A 13,836-nucleotide genomic window follows, 5' to 3' on the forward strand; every position below is an offset into this window, starting at 1 on the left:
TCTCACATACACCCACACACACAGCCATACTGCTCACATGTCATATTTCCAATTCCACACAGACAGTTCAAGCACCAAGCAGTCACTCCAAATGAATGTAACTTTGTTTGTGTGTGTTTGTGCATATATGTGCTGTTTATTTATTCTGTTAAATAGTAGGCTACAACACAGTCTCCAGTCCATTTACAGTAGCTGGTGAATGTCATCCCAGGAATCCAAACCAGACATGTAAGAAGAGTGAAGTGAACAGCAGTGTTGCTGTTATAGATATTTTAATAGCAATTCTGTATACAACTTTGAAGCAACATCTTGTCAGGCTTTCATCCCAACGGTACAGAGAGTAGAGTAGTGTTTATACACATCAGATTGTTTTACATAATACTGAAAACTCATGTTAGCTCCCAAAGGTAACGCCTCAGGCTTTAGCTCAGTGGGCTAACACGATCTTGCATCACACACTCAAAATCCGGGTTTAATAACCAGTTTGTCTCACTCAGAATATGGAATGGGTAGGACTGATGATCTTGGTTTTACTGTATGGACAGTTCACAATGTAAGCAGAAGAGACACATGGAATATGCTGTATATTTCAATGTACCAAGTGTTAGTGCACCTGTACTGGCCCGATTTCCCTATAGTGATGGAATTTAGGCTTACGAGTGTTTTAGAGATGCATCTTTCCTACAACAGCTGAAGATGTAACATACGTTTCCCAAAACACAACACCGAGAAAACGTTATCTGTCTGTCGTTGAGGCGTGTGTTGATACTGATAGGATCTAAATAAATTAAACGCTGGTCTCGGATCAGCTTTCGCCATTCAAATCTTACCTCGATGTTAGAATTATTCCACAATACTGACGACGGATCAGCTCCTAGAAAGATATTATCACCTATGGCTGCAAATATTGAGGTGGCTTATTCTAATGCTTACTCTATAATAATGCACTAAATCAAGATTTGGCACATCATTGAGCATGTTAGGCTACACATCATTAACTATATTGAGACAAATTACAGACAGTACCCTACAGTAGATAAATATAACTACATTGATTGAACATTAAATGTATTTCAATATGATTGAAATAGGCCTATAGCCTACTTTATCTATATTTTAATGGAGTCATCTCAGTTTTAGTTTGAAGCATATTTTTATACATCGCTTGTTTGTATCAATTGCAAAGGCATTGGCAACTTTGTATTTGTAGTGTTCGGAAGTTATCGGCGGATAAACCATCTGATTCTATGTTTAGCAGAGATCTTCTGTGTATAAAAGTATGCGTTAGGGCAAAAAGCATCTAAACTTAGCTTTGTTTGAGTGGTCTGGCAGGCCATAGATTACGATCGTTTTCACAAGCAATGTTAATAACAATGGTTTTGGTTAACAGCTTGGAGATTTTATGACGCTCCTTCTAAGGTTTTAACGATGAATTTAGCCTTAAGATGCTTTAGGAATACCGGGCCCTGTACAATTTCTGATATCCTTACTTGCACACACTCGGAAATGTAAACACACAGGAAGGGTTAAGAAATTAACTTGGTCATGATGATTGCTTCAAAACACACAACTCTCTCATCACACACCCATAAAACACTTCTTAATTCGTAAAACCACACGCTCACTCACTCCAGTCCTTTGTGTTTGTTGCCATTTCGGTGTGTGTGTACTGTATGTGTGTGTATTTTGTGTGTGTTCGTGCATGCTAGTGGTGAGTTTGTATTCCACTCCTCTCCTTCCGTTCTCCCTCAGCCTCTTGGTGTGATGGTTATAGAAGGTCAACCATCTGTGCTTAAACAGATGGGTTTACTTTGAATACTGTCTTCATTTTATTTAGTTATCCATTTTTCTTATGTCCTTCCTCGTTCGGTGTTTTTATAACTGAAAATCAATAAGCAATTGATCATTAAAAAGAATACTATAACAGTGAAGCTGTTCCGTCCTAGATTATGAACAACTATCACGACTCAGGCTATGACCCAGATGCAGACACAGGAGGCGGATAGTACAGTTCTCAATAATAATTTATTAGAACACGGGGCAGGCAAAGGGCAGGTCGAGAAACAGAAGACAAATGACAGTGAGACACAGGTTTTATATTGGACACATGAAACGTAGGATGGATACGGAGGGTGCAGGGCAACAGAAGACGAACAGCAGAGGGGCTAAGGATTTTAGAGATGGGGAAAGGGCAGATGAAACGGGGGGAAAGTTTATGGGACTCCACCCGGAGGGGCAGGTCCCGAGTGGAAAGCCATACCCTCTGCCCGAGCCGATAGTGGGGAACAGGGGTCCGGTGGCAATCCGCTTGTCGCCGATACCTGGATGTGGTCTTCTAAAGAGGGGCCCGGGCTCTCTTCCAGGTACGGCGACAGTGGCGGATGAACATATGAGCAGAGGGTATGCTGACTAAATCCTCTTGCTCAGGGAAGAGCAGGGGCTGAGCAGGGAAGGGTGATACGGGTGTATTCCACCCACACAAGTTGCTGGCTCCAGGTGGTGGGGTTGGCGGAGACGAGGCAACGAAGGGCCGTTTCCAGGTCCTGATTGGCTCGCTACGACTGGCCGTTAGATTGGGGGTGGAAACCAGAGGACAGGCTGGCCGACGACCCAATGATGGTGCAGAACACCTTCCAGAACCGGGACGAGAACTTGGGACCACGATCGGAGACCATGTCGACCGGAAGTCCATGGATCCGAAAGAGCTGAGCCGTCTCCTTGGCTGAGGGTAACTTGGGAAGGGGAATAAAATGGGTGGCTTTAGAAAACCTATCCACCACCATCAGGATAGTAGTGTTGCCGTCTGACGGGGGAAGCCCAGTAACAAAGTCCAGGGATATATGGGACCAGGGGCGGTGAGGAACAAGGAGTGGTTGAAGAAGGCCAGCCGGAGCTTGCCGTGGAGTCTTATTTTGTGCACACATCGTGCAGGCGACGACTAATGCAGAGACATCCGGAACCATGGAAGGCCACCAAAAGCGTCGTCGGACGAAAGCCAGGGACCGACGGGAGCCTGGATGGCAGGTTAGTCTTCAGGAATGTGCCCATTCCAGGACCGGGGTACAGGCAGAGTCCGGGTTCCGGTGGGTTCCGGCTGGGAACGCTGCGCCTTATGGACCAGGCTCTCTATACCCCAGACGGCTGCAGCCACTAGACAGGAGGTAGGGAGGATGGTCTCGGGGTCAGACGGAGTAGCAGCGGGGCAATACAACCATGAAAGTGCGTCAGGTTTCACGTTCTTGGACTCCGGGTGGTAGGAGAGAGTGAAATTGAGTTGAGTGCGGAGATATTCCAGGTTCTTATGGTCAGTCCACACTAAGAATGGGTGTTCCGCCCCCTCCAACCAGTGCCTCCACTCCTCCAACGCCATCTTGACGGCGAGGAGTTCTCGATTTCCCACATCATAGTTCCTCTCAGCAGGGGTAAGACGATGGGAGATGAAAGCGTAGGGGTGCAGCTTTTGGTCCTGGGAAGAACTCTGGGACAGGACGGCCCCCACTCCGACATCCGAGGCATCGACATCCACCACAAACTGACGGGACGGGTCTGGATGGATTAAGATGGGAACCTTGGGAGAGGTGATTACTGAGAGGGGGGAAGCCAGGATGCTGTAACCCTGAATGAAGCGGTGGTAGAAATTAGCAAACCCCAGGAAACGTTGCAGCTGCACTCTGGATGTGGGTTGAGGCCAATCCACCACCGCTCTCACCTTGTCTGGATCTATCTGTATATGTTCTGCAGCGATGACGTACCCTAGGAAGGAGATGGTGGAGCGATGGAATTCACACTTCTCTGCTTTAACCAAAAGCTGGTTCTCCAGGAGACGCTGAAGGACTTGTCGGACGTGGAGGACGTGTTCTTGAGCTGAACGGGAAAAGACAAGGATGTCGTCGAGGTAGACAAACATGAACCGGTTCATCATGTCCCGGAGCACACCGTTGACCAGGGCCTGGAATACAGCAGGAGCGTTGGTCAGTCCGAATGGCATAATTAAGTACTCATAGTGACCGTTAGCCGTGTTAAAGGCTGTTTTCCACTCATCTTCTTCCCGTATCTGAACCTGATTGTAAGCGTTCCGAAGGGCCAACTTAGAGAAGATGGTCGCTCCCTGCAGAGGTTCGAAAGCCGAGGAGATGAGTGGTAGAGGGCGCAGGGTTTTGTCCTTCTTCTCCACAAAGAAGAACCCTGTGCTGTCGGGAGAGGCCGATGGACGAATACTCCCAACAGCGAGAGAGTTCTCAATGTACTCCTCCATAGCCTTGGTCTCCGGATCTGACAGGGAGTAAAGCCGCCACCGAGGGGGTGTAGTGCCCGGGAGAAGGTCAATGGTGCAGTTGTATGGTCGATGTGGAGGGAGAGACGTAGCGCAGGCCTTGTTGAAGACCTCCTGGAGGTCCAGGTACTCCGTGGGAATGGCGGAGAGATTCGAGGCTTCTCTAAAGCCTGCAGGAAGATGTCCCGGAGCAGGCTGAGCCGACTTAAGACAATGAGCATGGCAGAACAGGCTCCAACCCACGATTGAACCAATAGCCCAGTCGATCAGGGGATTGTGCTTCTGGAGCCATGAATATCTCAAAACCACGGGTACATGGGGAGATTCTATGAGCAGGAACTGCATACACTCACTGTGATTTCCTGATACTCGTAGGTCAATAGGAATCGTATTGTGGGTGACTCTGCCAATAGAGCGCCCATCCAGCGCTCTGATGTCCATGGGAATGGAGAGGGGTTGAGTGGAGATACCCAGATCCGACACCAAGGTAGCATCGATAAAGCTCTCATTGGCCCCAGAGTCAATGAGCACCCGGAGTGATTTAGCCTGGTCAACCCACAACAGGGTGGCATGGAGAGGGGTGAGAGTAATGGGAGATTGGGAAATCCCTGTACGGCTCACCAGAGTACTCGTACCTACTGATGAGCCTGGTCTTTTTAATGGACAAGTGGAAATATAATGTCCTGTAGTCCCACAATACAGACATCTCCTGGTGTTCAGTCTGCGTAAACTTCAGGGGTTACCGGGATTCCTCGGAGGTGAGGTGGGAATCGAGGGCGAGCGAGGGCGACAGGGAACAGATTCCCTCTCCCTCCTATGTTCTCGTAGCCGCCCATCGATCCGTATGGTCAAGGCTACGAGGGAGTCGAGGTCCATGGGCAGCTCCCAGGCTGCGAGCTCATCCTTGATCACCTCCGATAATCCGTGAAGGAACATGTCGAACAATGCTTCCAGGTTCCAGGCACTCTCAGCCGCCAATGTGCGAAAATCCACTGCGTACTCTGCCACACTACGGGAGTCTTGACGTAGCTGGAGCAGTTTACGAACAGCCTCTCTCCCGGACAACGGAGAATCGAACACCTTCTGTACTTCTGCCACAAACTCCTCCAGACTGAGGCAGACGGCGGACTGTTGCTCCCACACCGCCATAGCCCAGGCGAGTGCCCACCCGGACATCAGCGTTATGAGGTATGCTATCCTGGAGCGGTCTGAGGGGAACGAAGAAGGCTGCAGCTCGAAGATGAGGGAGCACTAGGAGAGAAAGGGCCGGCAGGTTCCAGAATCTCCAGCGTAGCGCTCCGGAGGAAGTAAGCGGGGTTCTCGGGACACTGGGGTAGGCTGGGAAGAAGCACCGCTGGTGGCAGTGTTGCTGAGAGTCTGGGGAATTACTGGTGTGGCTTGCTGCCTTGTAGGGAATTTACGGAATTGCTCCAGCAATATATCGAACGCATGGTCATGCCGTTCTGCCAGGGTATGGAGTCCCTCCATAAGGCATTGCAGTAACTCCTCATGTCTTCCAATGGGGGCTCCTTGCTGGGAGACAGCATTGTGGAGCTGGTCTGAGTCTGCTGGGTCAGTCAGGGCCAGTTCGTACTATCAAGACTCAGGATATGACCCAGATGCAGACACAGGAGGCGGATAGAACACGGGGCAGGCAAAGGGCAGGTCGAGGACAGGCAGAGGTTCGTAATCAGGTCAGAGTCAGGCAGGTACAGGATGGCAGGCAGGCTCGGGGTCTGGGCAGGCAGAGGTTTGTAATCAGGTCAGAGTCAGGCAGGTACAGGACGGCAGGCAGGCTCGGGGTCAGGCCAGACAGAATGGTCAGAACCGGGAAAACTAGGACATTAAGAAACAGGAAAACGGGAAAGCACGCTAGTAAGACCTGACAAGACAAGACAAACTGGCAACAGACAAACAGAGAACACAGGTATAAATGCACAGGGGATAATGGGGAAGATGGGCGACACCTGGAGGGGGGTGGAGACAAGCACAAAGACAGGTGAAACCGATCAGGGTGTGACAACAACAGGGATCATACTGTACTTTGAACCAACAGGGGAATTTATTTTGAAACAGTGGGGGACTTTTATTTTGAAACAGCAGGGGACTGTTATTTTTTAAACAGCTGGGGGATGTTATTGGGAGCTATCCAAGCGATCTTAGACTGAACTGTCCACTGGGTTAGAGGGGGGTGAAATGTAGTGAAGTTGAGAACTTTGGAAAACTGTGATGGCTCCCGGAGCTAATGCCTTGGCTCTAGCTCAGTGTGCTAACCTGGTCTTGATTCACACACTCACAACCTTGGTCACGCTCTAAATGCTGAATGCATGGATAGGACTGTATGTACAACTCACAATGTTAGTAGACGGAACATATGGCATATGCTGTATATTTCTCAATGCAACCTTATGCACCTATTCTGTACATGTTGTGATATCCATATTTTCACACACACAAGGGGTCAATAAATGCACTTGGTCATGATTGGCTTAATAACACTCAACACACCCATGAAACACTTCTTCATTTGAAAAACCCTACACTCATGTCCTTTCATCCGTTCAGTGTGTTTGTGGGTGGGATTATCATAAAGCAGGGACAGTCAATCAGGGTCAGTCGGGGTAGATGAGGAACCCAGAGAAGGTGCTGTATTTGTTGGTGTTTCCTCCATGGACCTTCCCCCCGTCCAGCTGTACACACACCTCGTCCCCCACGTCTAGATGCAGGATCACACTGTTGGACGCATAGTCGTAGTTCTGGTCCGCATCCTGGGCAATGGCACTGGCCTTCACCTGTTATACACACACACACGTGTGCACATACAGAGGGGAAGACAGAGGGACAGTTAGGGGATGGACAGAACAGACAGAGCAAATGTCATGGATTGAAATACAGTTAAAACCATCAAGGTTATAACTTTAAGATAGGCAATTGTAATAGTAACTTAATTCATACACGTGTATCTACGTGTCCACATGAGTAAACCCAATTAAATGTGTTAACAAACAAGTAATGATCCACTGCCTGCGGGTCAATACAGACTGAGCTCCCCAACAGCATGCAAATGAGAATCTGTCTGAGGCTCAGGCTGGGCCTGACACAGCAGATGCGCCCTAAATGGCACTCTATTCCCTGCACACATTTTGACCACAGTTCTACTTGCCCTGATCAAATGCTGTGCACTATAAAGGGAATAGGTTGCCATTTGAGATGCAGACAGCCAGTCAATACCATGCATATTGAGCTCTGCTACTAGCACTAAGCTAGCATCATAAAGCAACAGGGCCCTGTTTCCCAAAAGCATCTTAAGGCTAAGGTTCATTGTTAAAACCGTCGTAGGAGCATCGTAAAATCTCCGAGCTGTTTCCCAAACCATCGTTATTAACGTTGCACGTGAAAACGGTCGGAATCTAACGCCTTCCTCAGACCACTCGTAGAGCAGCTAAGTGCGTCGTTAGATGCTTTTTTGCCCTCCCACGTCACTTGATACACAGAAGATCGCCACTAAACATATAATCACATGGTTTATCTGCCTCTCTGTGACCACTGATAACTTCAGAACAAAGTTGACTACAAACACAAAGTTGCCAATGTCTTTCAATTTATATTTTTAAAAAATGCTTCAAATTAAAACTGAGATGACTGCATTAAAATATAAATACAGTAGGCTATAGGTCTATTTCAATTATAATGAAATACATTTAATGTTCAATCAATTGAGTTCTATTTTGCTACTTGTTGGCTACTGTCTGTAGGCTCATTTATCTCATATATTTCATGATGTATGGCCTAACATGTGCAATGATGTGCTAAATCTTGATTTAGTGTATTATTATAGGGTAAGGGTTAGAATCAGGCCCCCAGTGTCCGGTTTGGAGCGTGAAGTCACGAGTTCTGTTGGTCGGCTACTGTGTAGCAACCTAGCGGTGCCAAAACCCTGGTCTGCATTAGAAAGGGGCCTAAGGGGGTGTGGTGTGCTCATAAATTTACTCTCTCAGGCAGGAAGAAAACGACTACTTCGAACATGATCCTTTGCTAGTTACGGCCACTTTCACCATGATCCTTAGCAATTTTTTGGTGCCATTCAGCCCCATTCAGAAATATGGCGCCCTTCAAATTCAAATACTTCTGGCTTCATGCGCCATCGGGAGTTTTCCATAGGAATCCGTGGATGATGTCAGCACTATCACTATCTACTGGTTTTAATGTCTGTGGTTAGAATAAGCCGCCTCAATATTTGCAGCCATAGGTGATAATATCTTTCTAGGACCTGATCCGTCGTCAGTATTGTGGAACAATTATAATGTTAAGGTAAGATTTGAATGGAGAAAGCTGATCCGAGAGCAGCGTTGCCTTTCTTTCGATCCTATCAGTATCGACACACGTTCTCTCTGCGCGGTGTTTTGGGAAACGTATGTTACATCCTTCGGCCATTGTAGGGAAGATGCATCGTTAAAACACTTGTAAGCCAAAGTTCCATCGGGAAACCGGGGCCAGGTCAATAGCTGGTGGTGGAAGATACTGTTTCTGTTTCTGGATCTGACTGCCTGACTGGCTGACTTCCATCCCCATAGACTACCCATCGTCCCATGTGAACCGCTTCTTCATCTATTCTACACTTGCCAATCAGCCTTCTGCTTCATTACATATGCCTGAGAGCCCCATACACAGCTACAGCTGCTCTCTGATGATCAATAAGAGTGTGTGTGATCAGCTCTACTTCTCTTATGGTGCTTTTTTATTTATTTGTATTTATTAGGGATCCCCATTAGCAAGGCAGCCGCTATTCTTCCTGGGGTTCAAACATATTAAAGCACTTACATCACATATAAAACAAAATATAAAACAGTACATCATATGACATTATTACACCACTTCCTATCTACAATACAACATGTTTAATACCACCATACAACAATATCACAATGTGTGCGTATGCATGTGTCTGTATCCTTGTGTGTGTCTCTTCACAGTCCCTGGTGTTCCATAAGGTGTATTTATACCTGTTTTTTAAAATCTGATTCTACTGCTTGCATCAGTTACCTGATGTGGAATAGAGTTCCATGTAGTCATGGCTCTATGTAGTACTGTGTGCCTCCCATAGTCTGTTCTGGACTTGGGGACTGTGAAGAGAGCTCTGGTGGCATGTCTTTTGGGGTATGCATGGGTTTGCGAGCTGTGCGATACACATTTCTGTTCTCTGCAAGTTCATGGACAATAAAGTACATCTTATCTTATAATCACAGTCTTAAAAAAGAGAGGAGTGAGTGTATAAGATTTATATCTCAACTCAGTAGACATATGTCTGTCTGGCATCAGTGGATCTATCAGGCTCCATGTCCAGGCAGCCACAGCACTGAGCACAGACCACTCAATCTCTGTCAGCTCTCCAGACAACCGACGCACATCTCCAAGACACCACACAACACGAGAGGCTCAGAATATGATCTGCAGCTCAACTAACATCATGACTCTTAATCCCATTACTTTACTGTGTCATTGGTAACACTTTACTTAAGGCTGACAGGTATAATAATGCTTTATAAGCACGTGTGAGCCTTTATGTCCTTCTCTCCAACAAGGTGCATTATGATATCTATATGCTAAACTTAGAAAAAAAGGTGATATCTAGAACCTTCATCTTCTCTTTGAAGAACCCTTTTTGGCTGCAGGTAGAACCATTTTTGGTTCCAGGTAGAACCCTTTTTGGTTCCAGGTTGAACCCTTTTGGGTTCCATGTAGAACCCTCTGTAGAAAGTGTTCTACATGGAACCCAAAAGGGTTCTACCTGGAACCAAAAATGGTTCTCCTATGGGGACAGCTAAATAACCCTTTTTTCTAAGAGTGTACATACCTGGCTAATCATTAGTAAGTAAGCCTTGTCTGAGCCAGAATGGCCCATAGTGCCTTACCCCTTACTCCATCTCCTTAATGCCGAGTGCCAAACAGAGAGGCATTGGGTCCCATTTTTAGTCTTTATTATGACCGGGGATTGAACCCCCAACCTTCCAATCTCAGGGCGGACACTGAGAAGAGAACACTGATTCTTGGCTCCACATTCTGTATAAGTCATACTCAACAGACATTTACATCATTTAGCAGACACTCTTATCCAGAGCAACTAGGGTTAAGTGCCTTGCTCAAGGGCACGATCAACAGATTTTTCACCTAGTCAGCTTGGGGATTCAAACCAGCAAACTTTCAGTTACTGGCCCAACACTCCTAACCGCTAGGCTACCTGCAGACCATATCGTCTGAATTGAGACGAGCTTGTTTGTAAATTTGAATGTTTTATTTTACACCATCTATGCTCAGTGGGCAGTCAGAGGGATAGGTAGAGGGATATCATAAAGGAAGGATAGTCCTACAGTGAGCCAGGGCAATGGAGGACGAAAGAAAAAGAACATGACAGAGACGTACCACTTAGAAAACATGACAGTAAAAGGATGGCAAAAGAAGACACGGTGGTTGACATAAAGAGAGAAAGAAATCAGGGAATGAGGAGAGGAAGATAGATGTGTGGGCTGAGGGACGAGGCAACAGGGAGACGGGCGGTGTGAGGGCCAGACTGAGATCACACCACAAGACAGATGTATAGACAAGACATGCCACATGTCATGATGGCCAGACAAGTGAACAAGGCATTAGAGAGAGAAAAAGAGAATGGGTCTAGACCAGGGCTCTCCAACCCTGTTCCTGGAGAGCTACCGTCCTAATCTAGCACACCTCATTCTAATAATTAGCTGGTTGATAAACTGAATCAGGTTAGTTACAACTGGGGTTGGAGCGAAAACCTACAGGAGGGTAGCTGTCCAGGAGCAGGGTTGGAGACCCCTGGTCTAGACGTTGTATTCGTGTACTAAATATCGATGTCTGTTTGAGTTACGTGAAATCAGTATACTCATTAATTAATCCAGAGACTGTCATGTGATGTGATTCCTCCAGGGGATATTTCCCATGTTAACTCCACCTGTATGTGTCTGTGTTTGTGGTAGTTTTCCTCATTGCTGTTAGGGGACATGACATGTGGTTGGCGCTAGAGGTTATGGTGGTGACAGTTTTTCCCCTGCCCTTGCCATCAATGGTCTTGCCTATACTAATGCAGCCATGCTTTAGAATATATCACGGAGGGGTTATACTGTATGTCATGCTATACTTCTTAAGCGCAACATCTCCCCTAACCCCTCATTAACTTTGTGGTGGTGCTTTCATTAATCGATTAATTTATAGTCCCACGCTGACGATCTGTACATTATCTGGAAATTATGGGGGCGAAGTGGTGGGGACCTCAATACAATGTGCAATATGGACATGCTGCCATTATTCCCTTTGATTTAATCTATCCCTGGGTCTTTCTTATCTTTAATCCCATAATCTTTTAATAGATCACCTGAAAGGTCAAGCGATTTCATACGGCCGTGTTAAAATGTCAGTCACCTGGCCCACTCTGTAATGACCAGCACCTGTATTAACTCTAAGTGACATGGGTTGCTTCCCAAATGGCATCTTATTCCCTACATAGAGCACTACTTTTGACCAGAGCCCTAATGGACTCTGGTCAAAAGAAGTACACTAAATAGGGAATAGGATGCCATTTGGGAAGCAACCCATGTCACTTAGAGTTAATACAGGTGCTGGTCATTACAGAGTGGGCCAGGTGACTGACATTTTAACACGGCCGTATGAAATCGCATTTTGTCTGTCATAGTTGACGTGTACCTATGATGAAAATTACAGGCCTCTCTCATCTTTTTAAGTGGGAGAACTTGCACAATTGGTGGCTGACTAAATACTTTTTTTCCCCATTGTAAATGTGGACAGTTCTTCCAATATCTTCAATATGCACCTAGGAAAAGCAGTTGCGTCCCCGATGTGTCTGTCTTCACTTGTAGCCTGTGAGAAAAACCCGATCACGTGATGGAGCGCACAGCACTCAGGGAGAAGGGCACAACGGCCACTGGCCGCAAAAGGCATGGATTTCTTTAGGATGCATTACGGCCACACAAAGGGGATGCCGCCGTGAAATTCTAGGCATGATCAAGTGCTTGTCAAATTGTGAATGAGTGACTGATGTAGTGTGTACAGACTGCGCAAAAAAACAGGTGAAGCTGGTTGAGAGAATGCCAAGAGTGTGCAAAGCTGTCATCAAGGCAAACGGTGGCTACTTTGAAGAATCTCAAATATAAAATATAGTTTGATTTATTTAACACTTTTTTGGTTACTACATGATTCCATATGTGTTATTTCATAGTTTTGATGTCTTCACTATTATTCTACAATGTAAAAAATAGTAAAAATAAAGAATAACCCTGGAATGAGTAAGTGTGTCCAAACTTTTGACTGGTACTATATATATATATATATATATATATATATATATATATATATATATATATTAACAAAAACATATATGGGGGATTGGAAATTATGCAGACAATTGCATTGATGGAAACTACAATCTTTCTGCAATATTTAAGCTGATCTACCCCCCCCCCCCCAAAAAAAAATATATATATATGCTTCTCAAGGATGATCAATGGAAACAGGATGCACCTGAGCTCAATTTTGAGTCTCATAGCAAAGGGTCTGAATACTTATTTAAATAAGTATTTATGTTTTTTATTTTTAATACATTTGCTGAAATTTCTAAAAACCTGTTTTCACTTTGTCATTATGGGGTATCGTGTGTAGATTTATGAGGAAAACAATTAATTTAATCCATTTTAGAATAAGGCTGTTATTTGATTTTAATTACATGTACTTATCTAGTAGTCTAGACTGTTATTGTATAAGACTGTTTATGTAAAATACCAAAAACACACCGTGAGAAGAAGAAGAGAAACCTTACCATATGTTATCAAAATTTACAATTTATCCCAAAGTATAATATCTTGCAAATTGAGATATTTTGCATATCACAGTAATGCCACTTACATAGTAAACTGTATTTATAAGAAGGTAGTCCACTAGATGTTGTTGGCACTCACCCTCATTCATGTAAAATGCCAACAAAACTCTAGAAAACAGTGCAATGCTAAAGTAACTTGTTTCCCTCTAATACCCAACCAAGAGTCCTCTTGGGGTAGCGAAAACCTTTTCAATAATTTTTTTTTATTTCTACTGCAGCAGAGAGAGAGAGTCCCCTAGGTAAGTTTAAGAGCTACTTTTCTATTGGCTTCGCTCTAATAGGTCAGTATATCACTGCCAATGAATCCTGTCAGTTTTATCACCACTGAACCAAGGCACTACAGATAAAAACAAGACTTTGTATACCCCCACATCTCCCTGCTGGTTTCACAGAATAGCCATGCTTGATCAGTTTGTTACCCTAGCCACCCCCAGCCCTCCTTTCACCATCACCCTCCTTCTGTTTTCTCTTTCTCCTTTCGTCTACCCTTGTCTGTCTCTTTCTACACACACATTCACACATCCCAGGTTGTATATGAAATGACAGTGCAGCTGCTCCCCCTCCCTCCCTCCCTCCCTCCCTCCCTCCCTCCCTCCCTCCCTCCCTCCCTCCCTCCTATCCAGGACCGTTTACCAGAGACTCTGTGCTGAAAGGG

The 13,836-nt window shown here is 45.5% G+C and overlaps 1 protein-coding gene across 1 annotated transcript in view; it reads right to left on the minus strand.

Moving 5' to 3' along the window:
* Positions 1-6,885: 6,885 nt before the first annotated feature.
* The window catches only part of LOC311149368 (complement C1q-like protein 4), a gene marked incomplete at its 3' end in the record, with an annotated part of 20,122 nt that continues 13,171 nt past the window's right edge, over positions 6,886-13,836 (minus strand). The window contains exon 2 of the mRNA XM_084186536.1: positions 6,886-7,065. Within this exon, the coding sequence (XP_084042662.1) occupies positions 6,886-7,065 (180 nt within the window). The remainder of the gene's footprint in view (positions 7,066-13,836) is intronic.

Source organism: Coregonus lavaretus (assembly GCF_964263955.1).
Source record: "Coregonus lavaretus genome assembly, chromosome: 22".
NCBI classification, from domain to species: domain Eukaryota; kingdom Metazoa; phylum Chordata; class Actinopteri; order Salmoniformes; family Salmonidae; genus Coregonus; species Coregonus lavaretus.